This window comes from Crocodylus porosus, unplaced genomic scaffold (assembly GCF_001723895.1).
Source record: "Crocodylus porosus isolate Cpor-Errol unplaced genomic scaffold, CroPor_comp1, whole genome shotgun sequence".
Lineage (NCBI taxonomy): Eukaryota > Metazoa > Chordata > Crocodylia > Crocodylidae > Crocodylus > Crocodylus porosus.
Genome location: NW_017728907.1, coordinates 21763737 through 21790113, shown reverse-complemented (window position 1 = coordinate 21790113; position 26377 = coordinate 21763737). Strand labels below are relative to the sequence as shown.

The 26377-nt window shown below is 45.9% G+C and overlaps 1 protein-coding gene across 3 annotated transcripts; it reads right to left on the bottom strand.

The window, feature by feature from the left end:
* Positions 1–237: 237 nt before the first annotated feature.
* On the bottom strand, positions 238–25811 carry NPL (N-acetylneuraminate pyruvate lyase). 3 transcript variants are annotated; one of them, XM_019530962.1, is made up of 12 exons: positions 25728–25811; positions 24733–24801; positions 19460–19533; positions 19060–19147; positions 16087–16144; positions 13731–13806; positions 7590–7682; positions 6005–6153; positions 5771–5817; positions 5333–5417; positions 2448–2487; positions 238–601 (listed from the first exon to the last, which is right to left on the bottom strand). In XM_019530962.1, exons 2-12 carry the CDS (start codon positions 24795–24797, stop codon positions 441–443), a joined length of 936 nt encoding a protein of 311 aa, XP_019386507.1. In that variant the 5' UTR covers positions 24798–24801; positions 25728–25811; the 3' UTR covers positions 238–440. The 3 variants fall into 3 exon arrangements, with proteins under 3 accessions (XP_019386507.1, XP_019386508.1, XP_019386509.1); XM_019530964.1 differs by lacking the exon at positions 2448–2487 and having other exon boundaries at positions 500–601; XM_019530963.1 differs by lacking the exons at positions 19060–19147; positions 19460–19533.
* Positions 25812–26377: the final 566 nt, after the last annotated feature.

Genomic DNA, 26377 nt, shown 5'->3' with positions numbered 1-26377 from the left:
ATTAAAATACCAAGCTAGGCAGCAGGATAGTGTTACATTGAGAAGAGGATGCTAATGAAAGGATAAACACAGGAAAAGCAACAACAGACCTAGTTGGAGGGAATTCTGGTAGATGGAAATAGGGAGATAGTCCTCTTCCCAGTTCAGAGAAACTCAGGAATGTTTCTCCTCTGTTTAGGAAAAGCCAGATTCTTCCAACTCTGAGAAGCTGTTTTCTTTGGAAGATACCAAGCCTCTGCCCTGTGGTGCAAAGGCAACTACTGTAGAGTTTCCCCTCCACATAAAGCTAAGAGAGAGAAGGTTAGTTATAGACCACCAAGGTCACCCCTGACAGAAAGTCAAATTCCCTGAAAAAAGTTGGTGCGTCCCAGCAGGGACGTTCAGGTGGATCACAACGATGGAGGAAGGCCCCAAACCTCCAGATCCACATTAATATCAAATCACTTGGCTGGGTAAGTGGTGAGGAATGGTAGGCTGTCCAGCTTGGCTTTTGCTTTCATGATAAACTCTTCAGAGGCACTCATCAGTGGAAGTCGTGGGGGACCCATTGGAATGCCAGACAAGGAAGTCACGATCGCTTTAGTCTGTGCAACACCGAAACCTAGGTGGGAAAAAGGAGAGCAGGTTACCTATCATCTCACTTCAACATACACTACTAAACGGGGGCTCTAAAATATTAATGGAGCAAACTTTTCAGCTTTTGTGACATGGAGGACTAAGCCCTGGGTTTAAACACTTCTCAGCAGGGAGAATGGTGCAATTAGGTAATAGCAGAAACCACCTTTATTTAGGCATACTGTCCTCCAAAAGGTATCCTACACAATATTTACTAACATATGCTTACATTTCCAAAAGTAACTCTGGAAAAGTGGCTTTGCAGGGGTTTCCAGTTGCTCTTTGTCTTCTAGATCAGCTTAGAGTTATTTATGTATTTAATACACAAACATTTCCTCTAACTCTCAACTTTGCAAACCCAAGCCAGGAACCCATAAAAGACCTGGCTAGTAGGATTGGGTGAAACTTTGGTCCCTGATTCAATTCGGTTGAGATTCAGCCTGATTCAGTGGCTGAATCTCTGAATCCAAATCAAATCAGAGGACCCTTTAATCTCGCTGAATTGAATCAGAACCCCCCGAATCGATTTGGGGTGATTCAGACATAGACACAGTTTTAAATGTTTTTTCTACATACCTCTAGGTAGCAGGCGGCTTGTGAATGCTGCGATGCTGCAGCACATGGAATGTCTCACAGAAGTGCGGGGGGCTCCCCACTGCACTTGGCAGCAGACCCGGGAGTGGACCAGAAGCACTTCCAGTCCACTTCCGGGTCTGCCAGAGCTTGTGTAGTGGGCCCCCCCATACTCCCCTGGCTGGTGACTGGTGCCTCCTGAGTCTGGGGGGGACAGCCAGGGTCCCCCTGCAGCCAATCGCTGAGCTGGGGGGGATATGGGAGGGCCCCCCTCGTACGCTCCCCGGCAGACCCAGAAGTGGACCTGAAGTACTTCCAGTCCACTTCTGGGTTTGCTGCTGAGCACGTGGAGGGCCCCCATGCACTCCTGTGGGACGCTCCATCTGCCCCATCACTGCAGTGGTCACAAGCCGTGTTGCTACAAGGTATATAAAAAAAACTTTTAAAGCTGTGTCTGTGTCTGAATCGCTGATTCTCTGATTCAGCATCGAATCTTCGATTTGGATTTGGACGAACTGAAGCAGGGACAGTGATCTGAATCAATGAACCAAATCACTGTCCCTGATTTCAGGCCGAATCTGAATCAAATGGGGCCTGCTTCCATGGGCCCATCCCCATTGGCTAGGTTTACATACAGGTTCTGAAACAACATTTTATTTGACAACTTATTCATGTACAAATCAGAAAGAATCCACTCTTCCAAAGCTATCTTGGCTCTGCAGTGCTAGCAGCATAAAAAAAACTGGCAGTGGAGTAAATAAATATAGCTTTGAAAACATATAGGGAGCATGCCTGAGCTATAAAAAATATTATTTTTTTGAGTAATTTTTCTGCCCTTAAAAGTGCATTAAAACTCCAGGGCCTGACTTTTCTCTCTCATTTACTTCTGCACAGGTATAACTCTGAGGTGGACACAGTTACTCCTAAATTACAGTAGGGAAGAGGAAAAGAGCATCAGGTTCCTTGGGTTTATTTGTCAGACTAATTTTATTCTGTCTGGAATTGAGAACACCCCAAAATAATGGAACTGGAAGGGAGCTTGGGATGAAAAAATGCATAGGAAGAGTCAGGATAAGAAGCAAGCAACCTAGGGCACATTTTTAAAGCTGCTGATAGCTCGAGAAATGGCAGACATGACATCTACTCTGTATATCCTTCAGGAAGGAATTCCTGGTGTAGAAACTCGGGAGCACTAGTGACATTCAGAGGCTTACTATCCATGTGTTATGAGGGAAGGATGAATCTACTGCAGCACCTACCTAGTTTGAATACAAAGCTGAGGAATTCCCCAATACAGAACTAGAAAAGACAAAGACAAGAGTACTGTTATTCACTTCTTTATGTATACAAGACACAGCTATTCAAACTGTATTATATACTTGTACAACAATAATATAAATACATACAACTAAGCAAAAGTCCCCCCGCCCCCTTCCAAAAGTATAAAATGACCCAAAAGGACCAGGCTCACTCAAGCCATCGCTCTCATTCAACCTGCTCCCTTCACCCAATAGTCTGAGAAGGCTGCTGAGTCTTGCACCACGCTCTGAAGGCCTACAACTCAGACCTCCTATTCCAGAGGATCCTAGCTAAACAACGAACTGCTCTAGCCACTAGTCCAGGGGTAGGCAATTATTTTGAGTGGAGGACCACTTAATGAGTTTTGGTGAGCTGTTGAGGGCTGCACACAAAATCTTTCAAAAGATATCATTTTAACAAATTATAGATGAAAAACAAATTGCATACTATAAATCAGACATCTACTATACCATATTCTAATTTTATTTTAAAAAATAATTTTTGTCCTGATTTATGTTTTTAAATAGTGTGTATAGAAACAATTGCATAATAGTTCAAAATTAAGTCTTACTTTCATATAGTGGGAGGAGTGTGTGGTGGTGGGCATGTAGGCGGTTGTGGGTACAAGCATAGGTGTGGGGGGAGTATGTACATGCAGGGGGCTGCCTGCACACTAAGTCCTGGGAGCCAGATAGTGGTGGGTGGGGGGAAGAAGTGCAGGGGAGTGTGCACAGCAGACCTTGCCCAGGCAGTACTGGTGCAGATGTGGTCTGCAACCCTGCTCCTGGCCAGCATCTGGTCCTGAAGCACTCCGCATGTGGCCAAGCCCCACATTGTCCAGACACAACACATCCTAGCAGCAGCCATATGCTCCTGCCAGGGGCAGCCTGTGCCTGCGCTCATGCCCACCCCACTAGCTCTAGATCCAGCCAACGTGCATGACTTCCCAGCGGGGCTGCTCCTAGTGCGGCTGCAGCTACCTGGGTATTGCTCAGCTTCCCCTGCCTCCAGTGGCTCTTCCTCTTCCTGCCATTGCTGTGGCACATGGGAAGTGGGGGTGGGCGTGCGCACAGCAGTGGTGGAGAGGGGAGCTGCAGCCAGACAAACTTCTGCCCCAGCACGTGTAGCTCCAGCTCCTGGCTACCTTTCAGCCACTTGGCCACCTACAGGTGGCTTCTCATCGCACCAGGTGGCCAAGTGGATGAAAGGTAGCCTGAAGCTGAAGCCCCATGCACTGGGGCAGGATCCTCCTGGCTGCAGCTTCCCTCTGTTTGAAGCAGCACAGCAGGGGAAGGAGCAGGAATCACATGGGCAGCCAAGCAGTACACAAGTGGCTGTGGCCCCACCCAGAGTAGGCCTACCAGGAAGCTGTACATGCTAGCTGGGGCTGGGGTGTGCGGGTGGGAGTATACTGTGAGCTGTCCCAAGTAGGAGCAGGCCAGGTTCGGCCCCACGCAGAGTGCCACAGGGGCACCCAGGGGCCAGTTCCAATCACCTGGTGGGCACCCAACAGCAGGCCGGATCTGGTCCACAGGCTGTATTTTGCCCATCCTTGTACTAGTCCATCCTTTAAAAAAAAACAAGGAGCTGAGGGGTTAATCTGTATGCTCCAGACTGAGATATGAAAATGGTGCATCATTTGCATATTGACTACACTATCACTCACATATCCTTCTTACCCTCCAGTTGGCCTCAGTGTAAGAACAGCAAAGGCACCCCTACCCAAGGAATGCTGCATAGAGAACCCCAATGCAAAAAGCTATTGCCTACTGTTAACGAGCAAGTTACTCAAAAATGGCTCCATGCACTCCTAGTATGATTTCAGGCAGAACAGAAACAGCTGCCTGGGAACAGTGTTAAAGAACACTGACATTTCTAAACTAATCAGCATGGATACCTGTTGATTCTTCTATACCAGAAGGAGACTGACCCAGGCAATCAGTGTCATTCCTATACCATGTACAGGCCTGAAACCAGACAGGCTGGTGTCTAGGAAAACCAATATTACAACAAAGACCATCATAACCTTCTCAGTAACCTTGTCCTAGATTGGGAGCTTCAGCAGAGACAGGTGGAACTATTTCCTGAGCAAAAATCTCATTAGTGTCAATAAGAGTTTCTTGTGCTTCCTTCAGAGAAATTGTAGATAATTTCAGCCAGTAGTTGGCTAGATATCTCTCTCCTGGCAAGCCAAGAAGGACCTGAGTCCAACTCACAGGCTGCTCCTCAAACCTACCATGCTGCATGGTCACAACAGTTTGCTGAAGCAGGGTATTACATTACTAAAGAATGCTATAGCTGTCTTTCAGACATAAAACTCAGTCTGAATTGGGCAGGAGAGCCAGGTGGTGTAGCCAGGTAGCCCAGACTAGTCAGAAGGGCCTGTGAATGCACATGCACTGGAAGGGCAGAGGGAGAAGGCTGGGTGAAAGGAGCATACATTGGAATGTGAAAAGGGCCAAATCCAAAGCAACGATGTGCATGCACGTGATTGGGACTAATCCAAACATTCCTGCCCATAGGAAGAAAAGAAAAACAGTATCTGCTGCACACACAGTTTTGATGGCTGAAGAGCAGGTTACCCAAAGGGAAGAAAAGCCAGCTGTGACTGGTTAAAACAAGATAATGGGTAAATGCCTAGAGTGTGTATTTAAAACATAAATAAATGGATTACCTGGGTGCCAGACAGACTGGTTGTTGTTGGTCGTGAGAGAAACCAGTACAGTACAATATATACAGGACATGGGAAAAACCCAGAGTGAAAGAATTAAACTTTTTTCAATAAAAGAAGTTTAAGGGTGGAAAGAAAGGCCACCCCTGTTACAGATAGGTGGAGATGCCATACCTGATACTTCCTAGCTAAGGCAAAGTCCTGATTTGCATAAGCCTGGAACATCAAGTTGTTTGCTTGGCCCAAGTAGTTGTATGTGCTGCCAAAAACCAAAGAGGAATCAATAAGCACTGCTTAGACGGGGCACTGTGATCAGAGTAAGTTACACCCAGGTTTTGTAGCATAACGTTTTATTTTCAGAATGTAATCGTTCTGACCTGGGGAGGGGCCAAGGGAGCTTGACATCCCTGCTGTAGACGAACCTATATTTGGATCTCATTTCCATCTGTGAAGTGGGGTACAATAGCACCCCCTCCCCCCTCACAAGGGCATTATGAGGATGCAAAAATACATTAAAGATTGTGAATGCTTGGACACTGCAGCAACTGGGATCCCCACCAGAGATACCAGGAATATATAGCAACAAAACATAAGAAGTACAAAAGAACTGACCTTCCAACTGCTCCAGTTGCCCCCACTGCCAGAGCACTTAACAGTTGCTAGTTGGTGAAAGACAAAGTGTTTTACTTCATATAATAGAAACAAAAAGGAAGTAGAAGCAGTAAAAGTACAAGGCATTACAATGTTTGGGATTAAATTCCATTCTGAGTGGCAATTGTTCTGACACAACACATCTTAGCATCAGCCATATGATTTTAGAGTATTGCTAGAAGGGGAGGCCCTTACCTCATCCACCCCATAGAGTAACAGAAATTGCTCCTTGTTATACTTGTCCATACACTGCGCAAAGTCCAAGAGGTCTGTGTCACTGTATTTCACGCCTTGGAAGGTGGGGATCTGCTTTTTTATTCCATCCAACAGGTCCTCAATACAAACTGCACAGAACACCAACCTCAAATGAAGCATCATACTTCAGTATCATGAGATGTCCCTGCTCTCCTCCCCAAAAGCATCACCTTCCCCCAGAGTTCACTTGGGCAGACTTGCTCCTGTACAACTTTCTGGTCCACATTTAAGCGCTTGGTTACTTAAACTGCTCTAAAACAAATAATAAAAATATCTCTGAAATAAATGAACAGGTGAACAAATGCACTTGAGGATGATTACATCAGTACCATGATATTGTTCACACAACCTTTTCACTGATACCTGCTCCCCTAGATCTTAGTTCTTGACAACAGCCAGGATTACAGTGATCAAACACACACCCCACTCAGCTGAAGAGCGCCTATCATTTTGCTACTAGTGGCTTTCTCCCATCATTTTTCAGTTCCTGGCTTGTATATTATTTATAACAGAGGTATCAAAATAATTTGGCCCCATGGCTCAAATCCCTATCCACTTCTGGCAGTGGGGCAAGCAGTAGCAGTATTAGCCACTGTGGATGTACTGGGAATGACGTATCACACGATATACAGATGCATATCGTAGGGAGTTGGGAATTACCCACATAATAATATATACATGTTCCCTGAGAACTGAAAAGAAGAATGTATTCAGATTATTAGGAGAAACTTCCCCACCAGGAGGGTAGTAAAGCACTGGAACAGGCTACCCGGAGAGGTTGTGGAATCTCCATCTTTGGAAGTTTTTAAGATCTGGCTAGACAAAACTTTGGCTGGGATAATATAGTTGGGCATGGTCCTGCTTTGAGCAGGGGGTTAGAGTAGATGACTTCCTGAGGCCCCTACTACCCCTAATTTTCTATGATTCTGTGATTGTAGATGAATGGATAAGCTGAAGGTACTTAACACATACCTGGAATGGAAAATGGTTGTCTAAGGACTTGTGGGCTTTGGATAACTAAGGCCCCTGGCTGATGGAGGCTGGATAGTGCAAGCTAACAAGTTACATGCAGAAAACTGATGGAGTCCGAGGCAGAAGCTGCATTTTAGGGTAAAGTGCAAGGTAAGATCATATCTAATTCTTACAAGTTTTGTTCTTATGTTTCTGTCTGTCTCAATATTCCTGCTTTTAAGATTTCTCTTGTTTATGTAATACATCTTTTTGTTATATCTTAGACCTTACTGATCATCTGTGCTAAGGGGCATTTCAGAGCAACTGGCAAATACAGACTGGTTACTCCTACGGTGGTGAGGAGTATTAATTTTACACAAAGCCAGATAAGGGTATAATTCTTTAAGCTGTCAAAATTTCCTTGACTAACTGGTAAGGCCTGGTCTAGGAAGCTGGCTTGGTGGCTAATCTCATCTTGTTCTTAGTGGTCTAGCAGCAGACAGTGGAAAGAGGTTTGAGGCTGACAGATGCTCCTGAAGGTGAGAGCACCCTGATGTGGACAAGTGGTACTTACTCTTTACACCTGTTAAAGGAGGAATGTGATAGTAGTAAAATGGAATGTGAGGGGCTTCAGATGCAACTTCCCTTAAGAAAGCAACCAGGGCATCTGAAAGAGAGAGTGAAATAAAACAGTCACATACTGAGTCATGGGAAGGAGGTCATTCCAATGAAGAGGACTTCAGGTTCACAGGCTTGCTCTGGGGAGCTGCCATTGTCCCATCTCTTTGCACTTTGCAGGCATATTGTACAGGAATTAAATATTTTATGACCACTCTAGTGGTCCCCACTGCATATGTTTCAAAAGTCAACAATACCACAACATGTATATGCTCTTGGCCTTACTTATGGTACATGGTTAGAAAACATACAGCATTTAATCAAATACAAGATGAGGGTTTTTTTTCCCCCAGCTGGCATGGGGAAAACAGCCCCACATCTTACATTTGCATACAAGGAAATCTCACTAAATACACTGTCTATCATTAACCTGCTGTCAAAAGCAGCATGTGCTCAGTCATGAAAACTAACTATGAAGTTGATTAAATACAGCCAACACTGAGCATGACTATAAAACAGGGGCTCCCAAACTGTGATACATGTACCACTGGGGGGTACACAGGAGAAATTGTGAAATGGCAGATTTAATTTTCATTACAATGATTGGCATTTAAGGAGTTAAAATATAAAACGTGCTGGAAAGGATACGGAGACAGCTGGTAAATCTGGAAGTGGAGTCTGTAAAAAGAAAAGGTTTGGGAACCTCTGCTATAAAACACATAGCCCATGTGGGAGAAACAATCTGATGGGAACCTTTTTTTTTGGTAACATTTTATTAGAAACCAGACAATATCAAACAGATTAAAAAAAGGACCCCGACTGATAGTAGTAACCCATCTGAATAAGATTTAATGGTGGGGCCCATTAAGTGTAGTCCCCCACACCACCAACTCTTTTTCAAGTCATGGTGAGCCACTACACTGCATACATTTTTACTTCCTCTTCACTCCCACAACTGAGCTGTGCCTTTCCTTCCCATTTCCAGTGATTCCTGTTTCTACACCAACCTTAAATGTCTGGCAAACATTACCAAATGGGGCCCCAAACAGTTCAGGACCCAGAGGCCATGCAGGACTACCTGCAGGAGCTCACCCAGATCCTTGGGGGGGGGAATGAGGGCCAGAAGCTGGTGGAGGAGTAGACACTGGAGGAGACCACCAAGACTCCCCACAGCTTAAAAAATTGTAAGACTTCTGGGACAGAAAGCTTGCTCAAGGAGTCACCCCCTGGGACCATGTGGGTCCAGACCTGCTAAAGGTGTATAGGGAATGGCTGCAGGAGAGCTACCTGGAGGTAGGGATGGATCAGGGCCTCATAACCCTTCTTCATAAGAAGGTGGTGAGGGAGGATTTGAAGAACTGGGAATCCATGGCATTCCTGAACTTTGACCATAAACTGATGGTCAAAGTCTTGGTTGAGTGCTTTAAGTCTGTTACAAGTGCCACGATCCATGAAGAAATCATGCACAGTGCCAGGGTAACTGATCCACAAAGCCACGCTACAACTGCAAGACATGCTGTAGTACCAATGGGAGAGAGGGCGGAACACAGCCATGCTGAATCTTGACCTGGAGAAAGCTTACAACCAAGTGTCTCACAGGTCCTGTTAAAGATGCTGAAGAAAATGGTGGGCCCCCTGACCTTCATTGCTTGGATAAAGATGCTGTAAACTGAAGTGAGCAGCAGGGTGCTGGTGAATAGGTTGCTGACTGCCCCGATCACACTGGAGTCAGGCACCTGGCAGGGCTGCCCATTTTTCCCCAATCCTGTTCATCTGCATGACAGAACTGCTAACCCGGTAGCTCATATGAGATCCTGGGATCAGCGGAATGAAGATCCCCATGGGAAGTGAGGCAGAAACAAGAGTCCAAGCCTACATGGATGACCTCAATGTCCTGTGCAGTGACAAGTGGTCAGTGGAAAGAGTGTTACAACACACCCAGGTATACAGAGCAGTGGCAGGGGCCAAGCTCAATGTGAGCAAGGGTACCTGCTGGCCCTGGGAGTCTCTGTCCCACACAAGGTGGTGAAAATCATTGGGGTGGAGTTCAATCTGGAGCTGAATGGACAAGGTATGGAAAAAGACTGAGGCCAGAGTGAAGCATAGACTGGGACTATGGAACACGCATCACCTGTCAATAGGGGGGCATGTGGTGCTCATGAGGATGGTGTTGCTACCAGTGCTTATGTACATCCGGTCTTCCCCCTGCTCCCCAAGAGAAAGTTGTCCATAGTATCCAAAGAGCCATGTGCATCTTCTTTTGGGGCTCGAGATGGGAGAATGTTGCAAGGACCACGCTGTACAAGACTAAATGGACAAGACCTGTGCTAAGACTTGCAGAAGTTTCAAGAAGAAAAAAGAAGTAACATGCATCAATTCTGGATGAACTAAGTGCACGGGTATTACGCAGATTGCTACAGCCATGTTTAATGTCAAGGTTATTGCTTTCAAATTTGCTCCTCAGTTCCATGTGGACCAGACATTTAAACAAGACTAACTGTTTAACAACATTCTCCTGTTCCACTAGGCCAAGTACATGGACCAAATCTGCAAACTGTCAACTGAAGCAGACTGTAAAATGGCTTGCTTTATAAAATACTTCGCAGGGCACCTGCTGTAATACTGGTACACACCACTGAAAGAACACCTTTAGAGCAAATACAAACTGCACAAAAAGGCTCCAGTGACCTTGGCCAACCACCGTAAGATGCAGGATGTGGTAAGGGTAAGGGACAAGACTGTCACACTTGGATATACTACTCAGCAATAGCTGCCAGGCCATGTGAGAGCTAATCTTCCACATAAACCTGCAGAAGGAGCATAAAGATTTGAACTGGCAGGTAACCCACTGGGCATTCCCCATGTGGGTACCGAGACACAGAGAAAGGCAGGGGCCCACTGAACTGCACCAGGCAAACCTACTGGTAGAAGGAGGAAACAATCAACCACCTTCTCTGGAACTGCCCATACACCAGAGAGATGTGGAGGAGAATCATGAGGACACGATGGTAACAGGTCATGACCCTCACCAAAGAGGTAGTGCTGTTTGGACACCTGACCAAGCAGCAAGGGACCCTGACAGCTTGTTTCAACCAGTTCATCTGCTTCAGGAGTACCCTGTAGAAGACCAGGAACCTGCTCATGTACAGGCATACAAACCTCCCATGTAAGGATTGCATCAGAATGGGAGCGATTGAGCTGCAGGTGTACTACAGGAAGGCAAAACAAGATGACAGGGAGAAGAGTAGAGGACACATGGAAGAGAAAACACTGGCACAAAATGTGCAGAGGTGGGACAACTGGAGAGGATAACAACGATGATGATGACAATAACCAGTGAAAGGACTGGGGAAACATTTGGGAGGGGGAAGAGGGTGCTAAGGCAGTCTCCTACGCGATTGGATTGGGCAGAGATAGGGATAGACGTGCGGGCAGTGGGTGCGCGGTTATGGCTATTGTAATGGGGATGATGATGGTTTATCTGTAGATGTGTCATGGACTGCCAGGTGAACTTGTGAGACAGAACTGTAAAGATACAGTGATTTTTTTGGTGAAAAAAAAAGGTTTGTTCTACATATAAACAGGTGCCAAAATGCTGCTCAGAAGTGTGTTTATGGAATACCTGTGCTAAAACTTACAGTAGTTTCAAGAAGAAAAAAAGATAACATGCATCAATTCTGGATGAACTAAGTGCATGGGTATTACATGCAGATTGCTACAGCCATGTTTAATTTCAAGGTTATTGTTTTCAAATTTGTTCCTCACTTTAATGTGCCCAGGGAGAGCAGGGTCTGACGGTAAGGAAAGGGGGAAGAGGCTGCCCAGGGAAGAAGCTGGGGAGAAGCAGAGGGCAAAGGGGCTACCTGACCCCCCAGATCTATTTTCCCTGCTGTAGCAGTGGGAGAGGGGCAAATTCAAGGCAAACCTCTAATAGTTCGAGTGTGTGTGGCAGAATGCCACCTCTATCTCTCCCCAAAAACTCTGCTATGTGACAATTTGGTTAACATGGTTACTGCAAAGGGCAGACATCCCATGGGCTCCAGGTAACCCTGAGGTGTAACCTGAGCTGAATACATTCCAGAGGGAGGGGGAAAACCTGCTCCCTCTGCCTACGTGACTGGCATCAGAGCTTAAGCTCCCTATTGCTCTAAGCAATGCCAGCCTGACTGGGAGGGTGCTAGAGACCCTGCCAGTCTACCCGGCAACCAGTGATGCATTTCAAATTGGTTGGCTGGCACCCAACAGTTGCTGGCCTTCATCGGATCAGGTAAATGAGGTTATAAGGGCTATATAAGTGAAGGACTGCCCAGAAGGAGGGGCAGTAGCCATGATGAAAAAAACTCAGAAAGAAGCTGGATCATCTGAAACTTGCTCTCTCTCTTGAAACTCATGAGCAATGAACTGCTTACCTCCAGAGGGAATCTCCACCTGCCTCGCAATGATACGTGTGAGTAAGCTACCTGAGCTCTAACTAGATATATAGCTTTCAGTAACTCAGTTGCGTGATCAAAGGCTACCCAGCCACCCTGTTCACTCTATGGGATTTCTCTGATATTGCTCTACTCTGTACCCTATTCCAAACCTACTCCTTGTAACAGTAAAGTTCTCCTTTGTACCTAGCCTGGAAGACTTATTGGGAGAAGGTCTAAATTATGCCTTGGGGTCCCCCTGGTTCAGCTGACCAAGGGAGACTACTATTTCTGCTTCAGACCAAGGGAAGCACCCCAAGTTCTTGCTGTGAGTCAAGGACTACTAGGTCTGTGTTTCCCAGGAGGCACAGAGCCAGGATCAGTCCAGACCCTGGGTGGTGGTGGCGTTACCCCCAGACTAGCAGGTGTCCTCCAGGAAGGAGGTGGGCCAGATGTGAGGCGCCCCCAGGGAGGCACTCAGAGCCTGGAAGGTGTGTGGCTCAGCACAGGAACACCCACTAATGGCCCGCCAGTCTACACCTGTAAAACTATAACAAAATTGTAAATATTCCCTGACTAGAATCTAATTAGTGGGCAGTCATCTTATAATCAGGGCTGTCTTTGAGTAAATACAATAATTATTTGTGCTCCCATAGTTTCTTCATATTGTGACGGTTGTGCATAAATCAAAACACCACAACAAATTGTTATATTTTCTAGTAATATGATACACACAGAACCAGGAACTGATAATACCTGCAAGGCTCGGAGGTGTGTCAGTTAGGGGCTGATCGGGCTTAGGCTGTCTGGAAGGGGTGTGCGAAGTGGGTCCTATTCGATTCGGATTTGGCCTGAATCAGGGACAGTGATTTGATTCACTGATTCAGATCATTGTCCCTGATTTGATTCTGCTGAATCCAAATCCAAAGATTTGATGCCAATTTGGAGAATCAATGATTCGGACATAGACACAGTTTTAAAAGTTTTTCTACATACCTTGAGGTAGTAGGCATGGTTTGTGAACACTGTGATGCTGGGACACACGGAGCGTCCCACAGGAGTGCGGGGAAGTGTGGGGGGGACCTCCACGTGCAAACCTGGAAGTGGACTAAAAGTACTTCCGGGTGCACTGGGGAGCGTGCTGGTCTCCCCTCCCCACCCCCGCTTAGCAATTAGCCACAGGGGAACCCCAGGTGCCCCCCCAGACCCAGGAGGCACCAGTCGCTGAGCTGGGGGGACATGGGGGAGCCCCCTGCATGATCCCTGGAGGACCCAGAAGTGGACCTGAAGTGGTTCTGTTCCACTTCCAGATCTGCCGCCGAGTGTGCTGGGGAGCCTCCACACCTCTGTGGGATACTTCATGCGCCCCAGCATCGCAGCATTCAGGAGCCCCTGCTACCTAGAGGTATGTAAAAAAAACATTTAAAGTTGTCTTTATGTCTGAATCTCCAAATCGATTCAGAGGGTTCCAATTCAATTCAGAGAGATTAAAGGGTCCTCTGATTTGATACGGATTCACAGATTGAGCCACCGAATTGAGCTGAATCTCTGCTGAATTGAATCAGGGACCAAAGCTTCTCACAGCCCTCCTATCTTGCCCAGAGTATACTGCTAATACTCTGAGTGTTCAGGAAACTGATAAAGAAGAGCATCTCACAGAGTCTGACAGCCACAGCAAGCCTACTCACCTTTGTTTTTAGGTTTAAAAAAAAAGGGGGCTATTGCAGAGATGCCACTGGCTCCTATTTCAGCTGCATGTCTGGCCTAGAAAGGAAAAACAAGAGGTATATATATACGCAGTAGATGCTTTTCACATATATAGAAGAGAGGAACCATCTTGATTGTTACATTCCACAGCTATGAATGAAACCCTAAGAAAAACATAAGTTATGAACCCTAAGAAAAACATAAGTTATGAACCAAGTCAGATCAGAGGTCAGCGTGAGTTGTGCCAGTTTACACTGGAGATAAATTTAACCTTTCATAAACAGAATGGCCTACATACATGTATAAGCACACTCTACCTGATTAATAAATAGTATCCCAGGCTAATAGCTTTTATCTGCCCTGAAATAAGTTAGTGTCACTGGCTCCATTGTAAAGATAGGGAAAGAGGGACATAGGGATTCAGCAGCTTGCCTGCATCTACTGTTGTAGAAATCAAGAAGAGCTGGCAAATCAGTACTTGGCTCCCTAAGATTTTTTTAAAATCCCTCCTTCCACTTATTTACATGACCTGGATTCCCACCCTTCCCCAAGCAGTTACCCAGGAAACAAGTGAACTTGGCCTGAAAATTTCTCTGCATCCTTGCCCCTCATATAATTTCTGAACCAGCATGGCTACAACATCACTTTTACACTACCATATGCATGTACGCATACACAGAAGCAAGGGATAGCCAAGAAAGAGGAGTGGGAGGGTCTGGAAGACTCACAGGAGATAGTGAAGAAGAAATAATTGAGGAAAAAAAAGAAAGGAATGAAGGGGAGAAGTGGAGGAAGCCAGGAAAGATATGTTATATTCAGGGATCTAGATAATACCAGTAGCTAGTACTTTTGGGTTGCTACTGAAACGTACAATTGGTCTAATTTCCTAATCCACCAATCACTGTAGTATTTGCATGTCACTAGCACAATGCTACTAACCCTCTTTGTATTTTCGTGCAGCTTATGCTGAATTGGGGGTTTGTTTGTGTAGGACAGCAGTAGACCTTCAGTCACTTATATTTTCAGGTTGTCACCCTTTCTCCAGAAGCATCCCGATTTTGAGAAGAGATTCTGAATCCTGCACACCTACCCAGCAGCATGTTAAAGAATCCCTGAGACTCTTTAGGACATAGCAAACACCATGATGCAGCAGTACTAAAGTGACATCAGGACAACCACCTCATGACAAGCTGACAGACTTCCAGGAGGGCTCTTCCAAACCTATGTTCCTTAAGTTAACTGCTTAACATAAACCTTCAAAATTAGAAACCTTATATTAAACCTATCCACAACAGGAGTACAGTTCAGGGCAGTGAGGCTGGCCTCTCCAATTAACTAACTCACAGTAGCCTTACCATCCCAGGGTAGCTGGGATTTTTCCTAAAAATGACCCATGGTAAAGCCATTAACATAATTTAAATTATTACTGTGTTTTCTGGCATGCAGCATGCCCTGGAATATGCACATCTTGTTTTTGAAAGGCAGAATGAATACATTTCCCCCCAACCAGAGTTATGGCCATAAAGAGCAGGGACACAATCTAATCTTCAGGTGACTCAGCCTCTTTTTCCTGATTTGGTTGTGAAATAGGAGGGGAGAGGTTAGGAGCAGGTAGCAGAGAGCAAAACTGCCCTAATAAAGGTTAGCAAGATTAGTGGAACATCAAAAGCATGAAAAAGGAGAAACAATAAGAACGATTAAATCAACTGACTGCCTTAACTGCCTAAATTTTTATACCACAACTTCTGCACTGTGGAGGAGGAATCAAAGCAGGGTGCTTCTATTTCAGACAGCAAATTAGCTTCTCTGATTAATGCAGTTACCCCACTTTTGGGGGGATAATTTTGGAGGTGGGGGGAGCAGGTGAGTGCTATATGCAAGAAAACCTGATAATTGTGTTATTGAGATGAGTGGATTAGTTCACGTGAGGGACATCAGGTAACTTTCAGATGGGTTTCTTTACAACTAAAAACATGATATATAGATATATCTATGATGATATCTATATATCATGTTTTTAGTTTTAGTTTATATAAATATATATATATAAAAACCCACATTGTTTTGCATTTATTCAGCACTTTGGACAAGGAAGTCTTTGTTCAAGATGGGGCTCCAATAGTAATACCTTCTGCACAGTGACAGCACCACCAGGGAAATGTTGGTAAAGCAAACCAGCTCAATCTGATTAGACTCAGCACTTGTGTACTCAAGAATTAAGAAGGTCCCCCAAGATGGAGAAGAAATGGTAACTTGCATGTAAACTCAGGGGGAAAACAAACAAATACACAAACAGTAAGATAAAGGAAAGGGGTTAGGAAAATATCATATACACACCAGTTCCTTTGACTCTGGTAGACTTAATGCTCCCACGTGAATGATCACATGTTCCAACCTGTACAAGAGAAAAAACAAAGAATCATGGGAGTTTAGCATTGGTGAAGGGTACCAGAGAATTTGTATATGAAGCCCAGTATTTAACCCAGAACAGGTACTTCACAGAGCTGTTAAAACTAAATGAGATCTAGAACTAAAAGTGTCAACATGTGACAGGAAGATTAGTCCAGCACCCCACTTTTTACTTCCCTTCCACACCCAGGTCCTGATGTCATAATCTAATTCCTAGAGTTTCTGCCTTACAACAGTCCACTGATCGTCCTAAAATAAACGCTCTCCAGGTTATCTTCTGCCTTGCCCCTAGTGGAGTCAGATTTGTACATTAGGGCTGTGTGAAGCTTTGGTCCCCGATTCAATTTGGCGGAGACTCAGCCTAATTCGGTGGCTGAATCTCTGAATCCGAATCAAATCAAAGAACACTTTAATCTCTCCGAATCTAATTGGAACCCTCTGAATCAATTAAGAGAGAATTGGAAAGATCTGGACATAGAGAAAGCTTCAAATGTTTTTTCGACATACCTCTAGGACGCAGGGACTTGTGAACACTGCAGTGCTGGGGCACATGGAGTGTCCCACAGGACTGCAGGGGGCTCCCCAGCACACTCGGCAGTAGACCCGGAAGTGGACCAGAAGGACTTCCAATCCACTTCTGGGTCTGCTGGGGAGTGCACAGGGGAGGGGTGGGGGGGTGGTTCCCCTACACCCCTCCGGCTTGGCGACTGGTGCCTCTTGGGTCTGGTGGGGGCATCTGGGGTCCCCCTGCAGCCGATCGCTGAACCAAGGCAGCATGGGGGGGCCCCCCTGCATGCTCCTCGGTGGACTCGGAAGCGGACCGGAAGTAGTTCCAGTCCACTTCTGGGTTCGCCACTGAGCATGTGAAGGGCTGCCCTGCATTCCCGTGGAATGCTCCATACGCCCCAGCCCCACAGCGTTCATGTACTGCACCTGCTACCTTAAGGTACGTAGAAAAATTTTTTCAAGCTGTGTCTTATGTCCAGATCGCTGATTCTCTGAATCAGCACTGAATCTTCAGATTTGGATTTCGTCAAATTGAATTAGGGACCGTGATCCGAATCAATGAATCAAATCACTGCCCCTAATTCAGGCTGAATTCGAATCCAAATCAAATAGGGCCCGTTTTGCATACCCCTACTGTACATCTCTGTGAACAATTCATGGTGCTTGACACCACTTTACACAGATAAAAACGAATGTGCAGAATACCTATCGTGTTCAGCAAATTCGGAGAGCTAATCTTAAAGCTGGATAAAGAAACACCCATTATTTTTTCATGGGAAATGTCATATATTTTTAACAAGAAACTAAACCCAGATTTCTCTTGGGAACATACAAATCACACACACTCTCCTCATCCTACCTTCTGAAATATTTTTGTCTTCTCATTTCTGCCTTACTTCCCAAAGAATAATCCCTAAAATGTAAAGCCAAATAAAAACTTTCTGGCAAAACGTTTGTTTTGTTTTCACTGGTACAAACCAGTTCACATCACCTACATTTGACTGTCTCCCCACCACTATGAGGACTGCCAATTCCCTGGTTGCAAGGAGATGGGAGGAAGGAGCTGGAGCATTCCCATCCCTGCCCAAATGTCATGGAGCAGGAGTAGGGGGAGGATGCAGAGGGGAGACAAAGCCCTAATTGGTCTCCCTCCCTGTCTGATTTCTCCCACTTTTACCTACATGAGTATGATGTGGCCTAAGGTCTATAAAAAGCTTCCAGGTCTTTGTGTTGTGCTAGCTGATCAATATTCAGCTTTCTGGAAGCTGCTCCCTACCTGCCCAATCCTTGGTATTCCATCAAGAACATCATGCAGCGTGCTCTATGGGAGAAGGCATCCTTGGCCGTGTGTGCCCATATGAGATGTAAGGCAAGTGACCTTGTCTATTTCAGAAAATTCATCCTGTGCTGAGAATAGGGGTCAGCAAGAGGTTCAGTAAAACCAACAGTGAGCATGGTTTAAATTCAGTGTGATCTATGGCCGGCCACACACACGGCACCTAAACTTCCAACAAAACAATTTAACATAGGCCCAGCTGCATTTACTGCTGAAACCACCCAATAGCAGGTAGTTTTCTTAACTGGCAGGACTTTTAAGTGCTGTCTCTCTCTCCCTTCCCTCTTACTTCTTACTGCTCACACCATTCCTTCATTCCACATAGTCATCATCTTGCCTTGCTAATTCTGGGCACCACATTTGTTGCCACCTCCGTTAGCCCATTGTTTTTCTTACTTTTTATGTCCCTTCCTTCTCTGTTCCACACCCCCGCTTCACTTGTGGCACGAGTGTCAAAGAGGGCAAAGAAAAGCAGTATCAAACTATAAAAGATATCACAAAGGGAGGACAGAATAGTGATTAGGGGATTGCAACTTGGGTCTCTGAAGACCTGAACTTACTGTGTCACTCTAGGCCTTGATTCCACATCTAGAAAACGAAAACAGCAGCATTTCTTTACCCCTCGGGGTGTTGTGTTCAATATATATACACATATTGAAAGACTGTGAGGTGTTGCAATATTGCTTTTACACAGGCCATGTTAGTGGAGATAAAAAGATTTCTTGTGTCACATCACTCATTTCTTTCGCTATTCCCAAATCATTCTAAAAGGACATCTACCAAAATATCTTTCCTCCCCTTCACTAAAGGAATGGGAAGAGAAGACCCAGAAGCCCTACCAGGAGTGGAAAAGAAGTCAGTGATTCATGGATGGCTGAGTCAGACAGGACTACAGTTATTTGTTTTGACACTTCTAGCGACATCCCGATAAAGGGGCCAGGGAAAAAATATAGGGGAAGTAACTAGAGGATGTGACTTTGCACAATTAAATCAGATCTCTCTGCTTAGCTAAGCAGTTATATTTAGGCAAACAGAAATGTTTCCCCAGAGATACTCACTTTTTTTTCCCTTGATTCACCCATTCTTCTGCCAGCTGCTTCCTCTCCTGGGAGCTCAGCGCCAGCCCTTCTCCTGTTGTGCCATTCACTGTTTCAAACAGAACACAACACACTCATTAAGGTCTGGCCAACCTGCAGAGGCTGTGCCAGTTTTATTTAAGGCAGATCTTTACATTTTTAGAAAGCACTGATATAAAAAAAATGGTTCCTTTTATTCTATCCTGCACAGAACTGGAACTTTGGGCAAGAGCAGATCCTATAAGTTTAGATTACGCTCTCTTTCACTGAAAAAGTTTTATAATACTTCCATTCCCTTACTCCACCCCATCTTGGCTGACAAGACACAGTACATCTGTATCCCATGAGAAGAGGCACAATGTAATTTCTAATAAAGACTTACCAAAAACATTTTTCACTCCCTGCTTATCTACCAGGTAATCCACATACTGACCAATCACAGACAGGTTAATTTTTCTGAAATAAAAGAAAATAAAAAAAGGAAAGGCTATAAACAACATCTGTATTGAAGGAAGCCCTGTCCAAGTCCATTGCTAGTACATTTCTCCCTAACACATTGGCAGAGACACAAGTATAGACTAGACCAAAATTCTCACACGCTGCTTTCATTAGGATGTAGGGGAAACTCTGTACATGAAGCATCTAATCAGGATACTAGGGACTGAGACTGCTGAGTCTAGAAAGTGTGCTGTACATCAGGGGTGTCAAATTCATCTGGCCCAGAAGCTGGTCTGAGGGCCAGACTGGGACCAACCCCCTGTGGAGTAGCTATGATGCTAAGTCCAACCCACGTGCCATACACAGCATGTGCCAGCCCCCAGGGCTGGCTTAAGGTACACGCTGCCTGCTGCCCACAGTGCATGGGCTGGATCCAGCACTACAGACAGCACAGGGCATTGGTCCAGGGTACTGCATGCAGCCTGTGCTCTAGACCCTCTGTGCTACCTGCACTGCCAGGTCTAGTCCATGTGCAATGGGCACCATGCATCCTATGCTGAACCTGGGGGCTGCACACCTGGAGGCTGCATAGCAAGCCCTGCGGCCAGTATGTGCTGCCCGATGTGCCAGACTAGCCAAGCACACTGCACACAGCAGGGGCTGGAATGGGGCATGCACTCCAGGCTGACCAGCCCTGCATGCTGACTCCAATGCTGGTGGGGTACTTTGTGGAGCATGTGGCCCATGTCAGCCCTCTGTGCCATGTGTGGTGCACACAGCTGTGCGCCACATAAAGCATGCACTGGCCCTGGGATGTGCTGTGGCCTCTGGGGCTAGCCCCAGCCATGCCCTTCCCATAGTGCATGGGCTGAACATGTTACTGCACATGTCCCATGGGATCCAGGGCCCCGGCTGCATGAATCCAGCCTGCATGCCACATGCATTGCACAGGGCCAGGGCTGGTGCGTGGGCTCCATGGGCCAGTTCCAGTCTGCAGGCCGTGTTTGACAGCCCTGCTGTACATGAAACCTAATTTGGGGTTTCTGGAGCAAGAGTCTAAGCCCAATTAAACATAAACCTAGATGTCATTGTTCTGTCATTGCTACAGGGTATTTAACGCTGTATTTTTCCCCCAGGGTTTTAATGCATACACTGTAAGATTTCCTAATTCTTCCTCTCAGTCTTGACCCTTTTAAATCCTCTGCCGCAGTGGCCAAGCAAACTGACTCCTGGAAAGAGGTAACGAACATAGGTAGGAACCTACTGAAATTACAGCAAGAATGCACTATGCAGCAGCTAATTTAATCTGGCTATTTTCACTGCTTGCCCCACCACCCCTCTTGACTGGCAGAGGAGCCCTGGTGGCCTTGCTGCTGATCAGCCAGGAGGCAAAAGCCACAGTTGCAAAAATGCTAGGGATTTTGCCTCCCAGTTAATCAGCAGCAAGCAGCAGGACCATCAGGGCCCCCAGCCAATCAGGGAAGGGTGGGGAGGGCGCGTGGCAAAAATAGCAAGATTAAAGAAGCCGCTGCAGGCATCAAAAATTCCTAGGAACATGGAAGTGGAAGGGACTTCCTGGGTCACTGACTCCTGTCTCCTGCTATTGCAGGCAACCACATCCTATAAGTCCATTCACAAACTGATCAAGCTTCATGGTCAAACTCATTACAGTTTTTGACTCCACTGTTTTGGGAAGCTGTTCCAGAACCTTGTTGCTCTGATGGTTAGAAACACTTCTCCTTTTCAGCCTAAAATGTATTCACGGACAGTGCTTACTCATTTGTTCTTGTCCCAACACTATCTTTTACCATAACTCTTTCTTCTCCTTCTATGGGGGTTCACCACCACCAAATTTACAGTTAACAATCAGATTCCCTTCTCAACCAAATAAGCCAACTTTTTGCCTTCTCTTGCAAGATACATACTCCATTTCCCTGATCATCCTTCTCTGCATTTGTTACATTTTGAAATGATCTTCCTTATATGTAGCAACCAAAACTGAACAAAATGTTCCAGATTATGTTGTAAAATGGCTTGATAGATCTCTGTCTCTACTGGAAATACAGGTTTCCCTTGCTTTATGCTGTACACGCATTCCTGGAAAGTGGTGCATAGCTCAAATTTGCATAAAGGAAACCCACTTTACATAGTAACAAATAGGGATACGTTCCAAGACCTCAACTGTACTGGCCCCCAGACCCATTTCTACCACTTTTACAAGACAATTTTGGTACTCACCAACAGCAGACAGTACACACAAGCACAGTGTGATGGTACCATAATGGGGATGGCAACTACAGAAATGTGTTGCAGACAATGAGCGAGGAACACAGATCCACACAGGAGACTATATTTTGGTGCGCATCACTCCCACAATGCACTGCACAAAGCAGCTGACTGCGGACTTCCACCACACCAATTGCATAAGAGTGAATTTACCTCGCATATGACAAATTTTTGGTTTAAAAAGGGTCATCGCGTAAGAGTGAATTTGCACATACACAACACAAAGCGAGGGAAACCTGCACCTTCTTTGATACAAGGTGGGACTGTTTGCCTTTTCACATCATATTGGAAACTGACAGTCATGCTGTGATCAACTATTACCCCCAGGTTTTTCAATTCTTCCTCATTTCCAACTGAAGAACTCCCAGCTTATAGCATTAATTCATTTTATTATTCCCTAAGAGCATGGCTTCAAACTGGGTACTACTGATTTTCATTTCAGTCCCAACAGGGTTCATTCAGGTGGCTGACGTGAACAAAATGAATTCTAGGAAGTCTTTTTAGGTAGTCTTTCAGATATGAGTGCAAAAAAAAATCAATTCACTTATTGATTCACAATGTCTCTTATTTACTGCTCTTTACAAATGCAGAGATACGATAGATTGAACTGAATTCTATTCTTTCTTCTACATCAACAGAACTGTTTGCAAAATTCCAATAATCTGTGCAAACTTAGGTTGGCTCGGGCACAATGGATTGTGCCTGTGTTAACAAAGGATAATTTGTCCTTCAGAACTTTTATTGCTGGTGGATACATGAAAGAACACCTTGTCTCCAAACCAGGCTGAGTTTGAAGAAAAAAAAGGCAAGGGGAAAAAAATATGAACTTAACTTTAAACTGAGCATGCTCACTACAGAAACCAGAGAGAAACATGGAACTGTATGGTTCAGAACTGGTTAAAAAAAATGGTGTCAATTTTCTTTAATGACTTTTTTAAGTCTTTCTCACTCTTCCCACCCCTCAGTATTCCACTAGATGGATCCAGGCTGCCCAGTCCTGTGGTGTTGCATTTCATTGGTTTGTATGCCTGTCGCTTGTAGAGCACTTAGAAGTTATTTAAAAGGAGGTCACAGTAAAAATATTATTATTCACAGCTTCCCCTCCTATTGGATTCTTGGATACTCACCACCTAACCTCTCCAAGGGATGGAATGGCCCATGGTCTTGGCTCAACCACAACTGAGACAAAACAAACCACTTTCATCTGTCACAGAATATGCGTGTTTCTCATATTGTATGTTGTAGCTTAAGAAGAATTAACACTTGAATAGGATGCTCTTAAGTTATAAGAAAAACAGCACAACTCCTGATTCACTGTCCTCTGGGAAAGGGGGCGGGGGGGCCCATAACAACTTACTCTGACAGTGTAAAGAGACCGTAAAGAAGGCAGGCAACATATCCTGCATCCCAACAGTCTCTTTCCAGCCGGCATAGGCCTGACAGTAAGGATTCTGCACAAGTTATGCTTCTGGCCCCTTGTTTAAGTTCCCTTTGTGAGTCAGGGAGCTGAGGAGACCAGAACACACTATGACTATTCTCTGCTTCCTGAGGACGTATGGAAAGGAGAAACGAACAGTTCTGTGGTTATCCAGTTTATACCAGGAGCCAAGAAGCCCCTGCATTAAAGAAAGACATAGATGGCTTAAAATCATCTCTGCCTCTCCCACCCCATCTCACTGTCCTCCTTCAAATGCAAAGATGGGGTGACAGAGAATAGGGACCTGAGAGTGAAGATTTCTTGTTCCAGTTCTAGCTCTCCTACACAGAAGCTGTTCGACTTTGGGCTACTCACTCAGACCCTGATATTTAGAACTGCTGAATGTCTTTAACCACAGTTAAGAACTGCATATGCTCAGCACCTATAAAAATCCAGCCAGTGGCTTCTGCATGGCAATTTGTTAAAATTAGGGTAATAATGCTTCTTCACCGCATAGGTGTAATTAGCTAGTGGTCGTAGAGTGCTGTATGTGCCTCCCATGGACATGGCTTGTACAACTGCATACAATTGCAAGGACTAAACAGACAGCATTTGCACAAGTGTTGACAAGTACCCAGGCTAGCCTTCATAATTACAGGATGCAATCTGCTAACAGCATCTGTCAAATGTTACCTTGACCCTTCTCTTTGCTCGCACAAAGACAGAATGGGCCAGCTGTGTTCCACGTGTGACAGAGTGAAATCCTGAATGCTTTGTCTCTCTACAACCCCAGATCACATCTACTTATTTACAAGTCAGAATGCTTTTCCCCATTCCCACGCCTGCAAACTTGGCTTGAGTTCTGAAAGTCTAGTTGGAAAGATTCTAACTTGTACTTTAAAGACTTTATAGTAATCACTTGTTACACAAATGCTGTGCTAACAAATGCACAGCCTGGAATAGAATACCAGTCACTCTCTCACTACTGTCACACACATATGCCCCATGCTGTATGTTGGGGTGGCCAACCTGGGGTACACATCACAAGTGGCACAGGCAACCTCTGTGTGGCACACCAAAAAATTAGAGCTGGAACAGGCAGCATTGTGGCAGATAAGGCAGAAAGCAAAGCAGCAGATTGGTCAAGGAGCCCAGGGCAAGAAGCAGAAATAGAGCAGAAGATTAGTAAGGGAGAGGAGATTGGAGTGGCACTCAGGGAGGATGTAGGGCTAATTTGCGAGATGCCTGCCAAAAAGGTTGAACCCCATTGCTCTGTGTCACCCATCATAGCTGGAATGGTAAAGATAGTTAGAAAATTGATTTTTTTTCAGTAAATAGTTGTAGACAAAGAAGTAGAGAAATAAAGTGCTGGGATAAAAGTTTACAGTACATTCATTCATTTTCTGTTAAAAGTCAGGATCATAATGCTTCTTCAGCACACAGGTATAATTAGCATTAACAGGGGCTTGCCAATTTTGACAGCATCCCTTGTGCTGGTCCACGGTAGTATTTACCCATCTGACGTCAACGGAGTGACTGTAGCTGCTACAAGACCCTGCAACTTCTTTTGGGATGCCATTGCGCTGTGGAGAGAAGTCAGAAAGAGACAAAAATATCTATATATTCCTTTGTTGACAGGAGAAGCAGATTCCGAGTAACCTCTGTTAATAACAAAGCTCTACAGTCAAAAGTTCAGAACAAGTGGACTTCACACATTTCTTGGTGGGGGAAAGGGAAGAGATTGTGTGCAACTTGAGAAAAACAAGCAAATGCAAGTACGTATATTATAGTAGCAAAGGCTGAGCATGGGGAAGGTAGCACCTAGTCTAGGTAAACTGCAAAGATGTTTCTACAACGTGTGTGTGTATATGTGTGTGCATGTGCATTCAGTTCTCTGTGTGGGTACACACATCTGCAGGTCTCTGTGTGTATGCATGTGCATGCTTTCCTCTGTATGTGCACATGTGCATGTTTCTCCATGTGTGCACGTGTTTGTGTGTGTGCGTATTTCTCTGTATGTGAATGTTTCTGTCTGCATGTGTGCATTTCTCCACACACACGCTTCTCCGTGTGCACGTGTGTGCATTTCTGTGCGCATACGTGTGTTTTTCTGTGTGCATGTGTGTGCGTGTCTCCGTGTGTGCATGTTTCTCCAGGTGCGCGTGCATGGGCGAGTATGTTTCTCCAGGTGCGCATGTCACTGCAAATCACACCCCTCTGGCACTGACAGCACTTCCATTGGGTCTCTGCTTGAAGTAGAAGTTTTCTATCAGCCCTGGGGTCAAACCCCTCGGTACGGACCCGGCAAGAAGGCAGGAGCCCCTTACCTCAAGCAGGACAGGCAGGGAGCGGGAAATGGCCCCAGTGCAGGGGGTGCCCAAGCCGGACCCCAGCACCGGGGGGTCGGGAGGGAGGCAGGTGAAGTCAGGACCAGCCCGGGCGCTGGATCAGAGGCCGGCCCCGCCTGCCGGCACCCATGCCCCGCCCCAGCCCCTCCGCCTGCTCTCACCTGTGCCGCGGCCGAGCAGCCTGCCCGCGCGCCGAGCCCTGAGCGCTGACCCTGCCTGCCCGCCGCGCGCATGCGCATGGCCACTGCAGGCCGCGCCGCCCCGCGCCGGGGGCTAGCAGGGCCGCGCCGGCCCACGGGGCCGCTCCAGGCCCGAGGCCGGTCTCGCACGGCCGCCTGCCCCGCTCCTGCGTACGTAGGGCAAGGCTGCTCGCACGCTGCTGCTGCTTGTTCACTGTGGTTAAAGCCGGGGGATGGGAGAGGAGGGAGACAGGAGCCCGGGGCTTCCTGCTACGGCCTTTGCTTCTCTCCCCCGCCTTCCTGCTACATGTGTCAGGTTGTTTTTAAGCCTCCCGCAGAGGCGCTTGGTGTTGGGGATAGCCGAGCTTGACTGGGCTGTGCCAGTGCTCCTGTTAGGACCAAAGCCGGCAGTAGCGGCGTTAGGGGAGAGCAACTCAGGCCCCCACACCTTAGGGGGCCCCAAAATTTTGAACCTAGAATATAGCTCCATGCTAAAAAAACTCTGTAGTATCAATATTGTATTAAGATACTGTCATTGCAGTTTTGTGCAGTAGGGCAAAGTTAAATTGAAATTGAAAATGTCTGGCTTACAGGTCATCAAAATGAAGCTTCGAAGGGGCCCCAAATGACTG